The sequence below is a fragment of the Ovis aries genome, chromosome 1, assembly GCF_016772045.2.
Source record: "Ovis aries strain OAR_USU_Benz2616 breed Rambouillet chromosome 1, ARS-UI_Ramb_v3.0, whole genome shotgun sequence".
In the NCBI taxonomy this organism is placed as follows: Eukaryota; Metazoa; Chordata; class Mammalia; order Artiodactyla; family Bovidae; genus Ovis; species Ovis aries.
The window spans coordinates 255,389,353-255,398,255 of NC_056054.1; the positions used below are offsets into that span (position 1 = coordinate 255,389,353).

An 8,903-nucleotide genomic window follows, 5' to 3' on the forward strand; every position below is an offset into this window, starting at 1 on the left:
CTAGCCAGCCCCGGGGACCACATCAGGGCCTCCCTGCTGCACAGCTGCCCACAACAGGTCACAGAGTGCATGGAGCTGGCTCCCCAGTCTCCCTGCCTGCCCTCCCTCCACGCCACTGGCACCTGGTCCCTGGGTCCTGGCTCTGCTCCCTTCAGATCCCTTTGTTTTTGAGAGCAGGGGGAACCCATTCTCTGCCTGGACGCACACTGCCAGGGCGGTGGCCTTCTCTTAAAAGGGGGCCTCAGATCCTGCTTTGTCTTCTATTTCTGGAAGCAGTTACTGAGGGGGCATCTGCCAAGCCCATGTCAGGGTTGGAGATGGTGCCTCTTCCCTTTGGGTTGTGGGTAGGACCCCGCCATGTGTTACCTTCAAGAAGGCCCCAAAGACCCTCTGTGGGCCCCGCCTGCCCCTCTGCACGGCTGGGGCCTGTGCCTCCAGCATGGCTTCTGACCAGCCGTCCCCTCTCCAGCTACAACGAATTCTACTTCCTCACCCACCCTGCACTGTTCATCGAGGACCATTTCCCAGACAACAAGAACTGGCAACTGCTCAAACCCCCTCAATCCCTGAGGCAGTTTGAGAACAACATGTATCACAAGAGTGAGTTCTACAACAAGGGGATGCTGAGCGCCCAGCCGCAGACTTCCATCATCAAAACAGGTAACCGGCGCCGGTGGGTTCATGGGCTGCCCTGCCAGTGCCCAGCTCAGTGGAAGCGGTATGTGGGGGCTGTGCAGGGGCGACTGAGGCCGCCTAGGCCATTGGGCCATCAGGGCAAGACACAGCCACAGGTCACATTTGCAAGGACAGAAGCCCCTCCCACCAGCATAAACCAAGACAGGGCGTGCAGCTCTGGAGGGCTGAGCTTTGGGCCAGGCATGCTGGGGAGCCAGGGCTAGTGGACCCTCTCTCAGCTCACACAGCAGGGAAAGGACTGCTTCAGCCTGGCTTCCGCCGCCTGCCAGCTCAGGTGCGCGACAGAAGCTCCTCAACTCCTGGTGTGTGCATGCCAAGTTGGTTCAGTCATTTCTGACTCTGAGACCCCATGGACTGTAGCCCTCCAGGCTTCTCTGTCCATGGGGCTCTCCAGGCAAGAATATTGGTGTGGTTACTGTGCCCTCCTCCGGGGGATCTTCCTGACCCAGGGATGGAACCCGTGTCTCCTCCATTGCAGGCGGGTTCTTTACTACTAATGCCATTTGGGAGGCCCCAAACTCCTCCCAACAGGCTCTAAAGGCCTCCCAACAGACCCAGGTGAGCTTGGGCCTTCTCTCCTGGAGCACACAGGCAGCCCTTGGTGGGAGTGTGGGGGTGCACTAACCCCGCTTGGCTGAGCCCTAACTGTGGTGCTGCCCCGCCTTGGGACCTGGCTCCCAAATGCCTCCCAGTCCACATCCAGCTGCCTGTGGCCCCTGTGGAGAGATGGGGAGCGAATAGTCCAGGCCAGCCTTGGGGACAGCTAGGGGTCCTGTACACCCAGCCCAGGGGAAGTTGCCTGGAAAAGGCTGGCTCTGCCTGCAGGCAGGAAGGAGGCAGATGAACAGTCATCCAGGTGGTGAGGGGAGCCCTCAGAGGCCGAGCTGCGTCCCTGGAGCCCAGCCTTCATCTGGGGCACCTGAGCTCAGATGTAGGAGGCCTGCTGGGTCCTTTCTGAAACATGTCCGTCCCTGTCTCCCGTGATGCCTGCTCTCCTCCAGTTCCCAACACTGCTGCTCAGCAGCCACCTTCCTTATAAAGCCCCCAGCTTTATACTCTCTCCTGGGAGACCCCCACTGCTCCCCCACTAGCTCCTTAGGCCACTGGCATGCAGAACCCGGCCCAGCTTGGCCAACGCATGCCCACACTCAGGTGACGGGGCACCCATGTTAGTCCCAGCCAGTTCTTCCCTTCAACCTCACGACGGTCTCCATAACCAGGCTGCCGAGCTCTGGGATAATTTTTAAAACGATGAATGCCTCCTGCTGCTAAAATAACAGCATGAGGCTGCTGTCTCAGAGAGCGTGCCCGTGCCCCCGGCACGCTTGTCAGACAGGGGCTGCTCCAGCCAGCAGGGGCCACAGGGAAGAGTGCGCCAGGCCACAGAGATGCCAAAACAGTGCCACCAAGGAGCTCGCCTCTTTAAGAGACAGAGAAATGTAAACACTGGGTTTCTGAATATACAGTAAACCTAAAATTTGATTGCATATTCATGAAGCATATTTAAAGAATAGTTCTTTGCCGGAGCTAGTTTTGTTAAGAGTGGAGATGAAAAGAAAGCAGAGAGGGAAACACGTAGGCTAAATGCAAGGAGGGGATAGTGAGAGGGTGACGGACGGGTGAGGGGAGGAGGAGGTCACAGGCTCTAACAGAGTCCCAGCGGTCTCCGATCCTATATTTCCAGCCTTCCCAGCCATTCAACTCACCTTCACCGGGAACCCCCTGAGGTGGGCACCCCAGCCAGGCCCAGGACATGGCAAGAAAGGAGATAGGTGGGCCCTTCCCTGTGGTGCCCACACCTAGCAGGGAGGATCCGCATTACCCACAACTAATACATTACTATGCTGCTAAGTTCCCTGGAGGAGAGGGAGGGCCGGGGAGCAGCTTCCAGGTCACTCAGCCGCCTGCCCTACCTCAGGGCATCAGAAAAGCCGTCTTTGTGGTCAGAACACTGCCTTGAGGTCTTAGCCAGGTTTGGGGGACACTGAGCATATGTGAGAGCCCTGGAACATGAAGGGGTGTCCCCGTGGAGGAGGTACAGGAATACCATGTGGGCCTGAGGATGGGCCTGACTCGGGCAAGGCAGGAGGGGACAGACCTCTCCACTGGCCTCCAGTTTGATGGTGACACACAGAGGGGAGCCCCAGGGTGACTGGGTAAATATTTTCAGGAGCCCTCGAGCTGCCACATGGAAATGCCAGGAGCCCTCCATCCATCAAAGCTGAATTGCACGGGGACCTCACCGCTAGCTGGGGCACGACATGGAGCAGGACAGGGTCCATGAGTGTTGAGGCAGCTTCTGCCCCTGAAGAGGGATTCAACAGGGAGAAGTTGACAGTGATCTGCTGTTCTTGGTCGCTTTCCTCTGGAGGTCACCGTGTCTCATGGTGGCTGACAGCCATGGAGAAGCAGCATACACAAAGAAAACAGCACAAAAGCACAAAGAATACCACCGTTCGTGTAACAGAAAGGAAAGGAGTCAGAGGCGGTGGGAAGGCTGGGCTAGGGAGGGGGGCAGATGCAAGACGAGCAGCAAGGTGGATGTATGATCGGCGGCCCAGATCCTCCAAGGAAGCCACTGAAGACCTGGAGGATGGGGCCAAAGCCAGATGTCAGAGAGCTGAGTGAGTGGGAGGGAGCTGCAGGAGGGAGGGGCGTGGGAGGAGAGGCAGGTGAGGCGCTGGCAGCGCCTGAGAAGGCAGGGAACGTCTTCTGGTTGGAGGAGCCACAAAGAAGGTGGTGGGGAGGTGGGGGAGGCCAGTGGAGCCCCCTTCCCCATGTGGGGATTCTCAAGGTAGGAGGTAGCATTGAATGTAGCAACTGAGCAGCCTGGAGCTGGGCCTCGTGGCTGATTAGATGGGAAGTCTCCCAGATACTCACCCTGCAGCATCCTTGAGCGTGGCTTTCTGCCTCCAGAGCAGGAATTCTGGACACCGATGGGGGAGAGGCTACTAGTGAGTGTGAATGAGACTCTAGTCGGAGGTGGCTGGGAGGAGGGGCAGGTGATCAGCTTCTGAGGGAGCAGAAGGCAAGGCTCTCAGAGAAGCCCTGCCCCTCCCTGTGGTCCTGCAAAGCAGCAGGGACCAGGGAGGGGAGTGCCCGTGGGCTGTAAAGACAGAGAACTAACCCCCACTGTGCCCCACAGCACTGACCAGGACAGAGGAAGACAGCACTGGAGGGCAAGGGGCGAGGCGCGTGTGGGATGCACGCGATCCTCTCGTGCACTCCACTCCATTCCGGAAGCACGGCCTGGAGTGGAGGGTGGAGGTGGGGGTGCGGGAGGACCCGCAAGGAAGCGCTTCTGTCCCTGGAGCACAGTCTCCAGGAGGGAAGCATCCAACGAGTTGTTAAGGTGATTGTTGACATGCCAGCTGTGAAGGGAGCAGGGTGAAGCAGGCCTTGAGACTGGAGGCAGAGTCAGAGATGGCTTTCCAACCAGGGTCTTGGCCCTCCGTGCCCCTCAGCCCTCTCCCCTGCCCTGGAATCAGGTTAAGCCCCCTGGCAACATTCACCTGATGTGAATCAAATGGGCAAGGCAACACATATGACTGGGGGCAAATTTTTCTTGAGACCCACCACCCCCAGCTTGCGGTTCTTGAAGAGAACCGCCCAGAGGGGTGAGAACCCCTCCAGAGGCGTGCTGCCACCGGCTTATATAATGTTCAGTGAGGTCATGCTGGTGGCTTAAAATGACTGGGTGAAGGTATTCCCACCAGGGAAATGGGCAGACGCTGTAAGTCAGGGTTCCCCACCCAGAGATCCTATTGTTACACGGTTACCAGCATGTCAGCACAGGTCAGGCTCCTCTCACCTGATCCTGGCTCTCCCCACAGTGAATGGAAAGGCCACGGTCACCATCGAGAGCTGTGCTCCGACGCTGTTCATGTTCATGCTCAATGGCAAGCAGGAGCACGGGCTGCTGAGCCTCCGGAAGAATGGGATGAAGCTGGATGTGTACCCCCCGACCGCGGGCACCTACAAGCTGCAGATCTTTGCCAAGGGCAACTCGGAGATCTACAGCTCCGTGCTGGAGTACACGCTCAAGTGCCACTGTGCAGACATGGACGTCCGGTTGCCGGCTGAGCTGCACCAGCCCGTGGGCCCCAGCTGGTTCTCGGAGCAGATGGGCATCACCAAGCCGTCCCACCCCGAGCCCGTCATCTATACCAGCGACGGGCGCTGCTCCGTCAGCTTCGGTGTGGAGGAGGGCATCAGCGTCCTGGCTTCGCTGCACGGAGACGATGGCCCCGTCACCGAAGAGACCCAGCGACGCTACATCTTCCAGCTGCACCGGGAGAAGCAGACGGAGCTGAAGGTTCAGCTGCCCCACGCCGGCAAGTTTGCACTCAAGATCTTCGTCAAGAAGAGGCAGGAACCAGGCAACTACCTCTTCGTCTTCAATTACCTCATCTGCTGTACCAACACCAAGGTGAACTGGCCCGTGTTCCCCGAGAGCTTTGGCAACTGGGGGGTGGACAATGAGCTGCTGGAGCCACTGTCGGGCGTGCTGCCCGCCAACCGCAATGTCCCGTTCAAACTGAAGCTGCACGGCGTCGCCAAAGCCCTGGTGAAGGGGCAGGACACGTGGCCGCTGACCCTGAGCCCCGAGGGCTACTGGGAGGGCAGCTGCAGCACCGCAGGCTGCCGGGAGGTGTACGTCATGGTGCTGGAGAATGCCAACCACAGCTTCTACTCCTACATCCTCAAGTACCAGGTCAACGCCCAGTGAGGGCCACCTGCCACCCCCACCCCTGCCGGGCCACGCACAGAGCCCGGACACCACTGAGTCTGCATGGAATCCCTTCTGGACCTCTGCCTCGTGTTCCTGCTCTGCCGGAGGCTGCGATGTCAGTGGCCAAGGGGACAGAGGCAAAGGCCCTTTAGACGACAAAGGTGCTATGTAAATCCAGGGTATTGTAACTGTGTTCACTGCCCAGACACCCGCCTTCTCATGCTAACGCTGTCCTTGTTCTCAGGCTGGTGCGGGGAAGCAGGACTGCTGCCCGGGGCCAAACACGTTCCCGCGATGGGGAGAGAGAAGCGGGCGTGGTCCACGGGGCTGAGTCACCCTGAATGCTCAAGCCCCTTCCCAGCAGCTGCACAGAGCTTCTCACCAACTCTAGGACCCCAGGGGAGGTCAGACTGTCGTCTTCTTTCCAGACCTGACCATCTCCTGCATTCCCGATGCCGCTTCTTATTCTTCCAGGTCCTGAGAAGGAAGGTGCAGAGAGGAAGCTCACTGCCCCCCAACTAGCCCGGGGCCTGAGGGCCTCCACAATCCCTGTATGTGCCTGAAATGTGGCACCAGAAAGGTCATGGGAGACTTCAGGGCCGAGAGCAGCCAGTGCCTGCTCTTTTTCTGGGTGGGGGCCAGAGAGGCAGGGATGTATGGCAGTCCAGCCACCCTAGTCTCAGAATGTAAGACCCCTGACTCTGCTCTCAGAGAGATTAATTCCGTCTACTTGGTCTATTAGCAGTTCACTCAGCTCCTGCAAGCCCTCTAAGAGCCTGTGCCTCAGGCCCCAACCTGAAACCCACACTGGGAACCCCAGGAGGCTTCTGGGCCCTTAGAGACCCCTGGCAATAACCCTCAATAAAGACTTCAGGTAAAGCAGTAAGAACACTGCAGCGCTGGGGGCCCCCACAATAGCAGGGTCCCACCAGCCCCAAGATCTCTACCACCAAGGTCACACCTGGGGGACCTCGACCTGCCCTGGGAGCAGTTTCTATCCCATGTCCCTTCCTTCCTCTCAAGAGAGACCCCCAGGGTCGACCTTCTGTAGGGACCGTCCAGAGCTCCTTGTTTGCTCAGGCCTGAGAAGTCTCGCCTGCCCAGCCGGCCCTTAGCAGCACCTCAGGCCAGTGTTGCCATGGCAACAGCAGAAAGACTGGCTCCAATGAGGGCAGCAGGAGGGAAGGATGGAGAGGCCCTGCGAGGCCCTGCATGGCCGCTGCAGCACCATCCCAGCACGTGGAGAGGTTGGAGGTGGCCTCACCTGCCCTCCTGACTCCTTCAGCTCTGCAGCCCTGCCTGCCAGGGCCTGGGCCTGGAAGGGCCAGCGCTGCCTAGCACTCCCCTCCCTGCACTGCCGCTCCGGATGCCCTGGGCTGGCTACAGCCAAAGCTGCTGGGGATCCTCACGGCGCCCTTGCCTTCATCCTCACATTTGTGTATTCAACAAATGTTCGTGGAGCACTTAACCAGGTACTGTATCAGCTGATCCTTCGTTCTGGGGCTGCAGCACTGCCCCAGCCATCCCAGAGCAAAGGCTCTGCTGCCCTTGCCCAAGCTTGTTTCAAATTCCAGGCTCCCAACACTCCAGTCCATCTTCTCCCTAAGGTCCCACCCCACAAAGATCCCCACCACCCCCAGCATGAACCCGGTCCAGAGGAATGTCTCAGGGGGCCCATCCTCCACCAGGCTGGGGGTCCTGGAACACAAGGGCAGTACACCACGGTGGGCTGAGCTGCCCTGGCCTGTGTCCAGCGTCCTCTGGCAGGCTCTGCCACCCAGGCATTCAGCACTGTGTCACTCACGCCTGGAAAATGCACAAAGGCTGCAGAGGCAGAACTGCTGTGCACCACAACAGGGAAACAAGAGGAGTTTTTACACCCTGGAAACAGCCTTTTCTCACCCCTTTGATTTTATGGGCTGAAAGAAATGCGCTGTGTTTCATCAAAATAATAAGTGCCTTCTGTGACTCATGTCACTCACTGGACCCAGAGCTGGCTGCTAGTCCTGCTGGGAACAACTTGCATCCTCTACAAAACAATATAATTAGTCTATACATTCTGGAGCACACAAAGGATGCCACCCAGCAAAATAGGAGCTGTCCCAAGCAGGAGACGGTGGCCCAGCCTCTCCAAGAGCCTGGGAGCATCAGCAACTCCTCCCTGCTCATTTAACCAGGCGCCCCCCGCTCCTTGTAAAGACAGCTGTAGGCACAGACAACACCTGCATTTCTTTCCACTGAAGTAAAAATACATGAAATGAAATCCAATCTTCATGAATTTTTACACGCATGCTGCTCAGGGTAGAATTCGGGGTTGTATTTTGAAGTCTTTTATTCAAATCCCCATCTTTGTTTCCCGATCGAGGCGTTCTAGCGGCCAGTGGAATGGCACGGGCGTCCCCTGCTGTCCGATATGCAGAGCTGCAGGTGCTGCAAACTCCCGCGAGGCTGGGGGTTTTATGCAGCATTTGAAAAAATACGGCCGGGATGTTTATATTAAATTCACTGAGTGCCTTCTCGTGGCTTCTCAGAGTTTTCTCATGTATACGTGGAGCACGTCGTTCCCACACAAGCTGTGAGGCGAGGCAAGGAACTTCCTGGCATGGTGCCAAGACGAGAACGTGATAAAGGTTTGGGAATATTTTACCCGGAAATCGGGTAGAAGTGGATGGGACAGTTTGACCACATTCATTAGTAAGTCAGTGAAAAACTGGAACTGACCGAACTCAGAAAGCTTTTGCTGCAAGGCTCAGGATGGCAGCCCTGAAGCTACAGAAGGGCATAGAGGGTCGGGTAGGGTGGGAGAGTGGGACGAGGCAAACGGGCGAAAACCACAACTGCAATTAACTTCTGTTCAACCTGTTTTGGAAGTGCCACCAGCGCAGCTGGACTCTGCCTCCAATCTGATTGTGATCATGTGTGTTCCCCATATGTTACATTGTCCCACCAGGACAAACCCCTGACAGCCTGCTGAGATTAAGAGGAAATAAATAGATTAGCTGAAGCATGAAGGATTGGGGCTAGACATAAGGAAGTATTTCCTGTTGTTAAGCAGGAGGGACAAGTTGCCAAGAAAGTTTGTGAAATCCTCTTCTCAAAGGACTGGAAAAGTAGAAAAAATTTCTCAGTGGTCTTGGGTCTTTGCTGCCATGCTAACCAGTTCTTTCCAAACCAGTTTAATTCTTGAAATTCACTGGATTACCCACAGCAAACGGGGGACCGAATAGCGTGGTAGCGTCCTTTGCTGTTGGCAAAGCTTTCAGAGGTGAGAGGTGGTGAGCATCTGCGTCCCCCGTCAGTTTCTCTGAGGTCGATCATTTCTTTTCATTTGGAAGCATAGTTGGAGCTTTGAAGAGGTGATTACTTTTCATAACGTGTGCATTGAGTTGTGTGGGCCCACTGGCTGTTAGGTATGCTTTCCCCTCATTGTTGCTGGTGTTGTTTTTCAATAAAATTTATATTCATTTTTACCCAA

General features: G+C 56.9%; 1 protein-coding gene across 3 annotated transcripts in view; it reads left to right on the forward strand.

The window, feature by feature from the left end:
- Window positions 1-8,903, forward strand: part of KY (kyphoscoliosis peptidase) — a 49,866-nt gene extending 40,963 nt beyond the window's left edge. For all 3 annotated transcript variants that reach the window (XM_027960210.3, XM_027960214.3, XM_042236797.2), the window contains 2 exons: window positions 470-660; window positions 4,530-8,903. In XM_027960210.3, coding sequence (XP_027816011.1) covers window positions 470-660; window positions 4,530-5,425 — 1,087 coding nt within the window. In that variant the 3' untranslated portion in view covers window positions 5,426-8,903. The remainder of the gene's footprint in view (window positions 1-469; window positions 661-4,529) is intronic.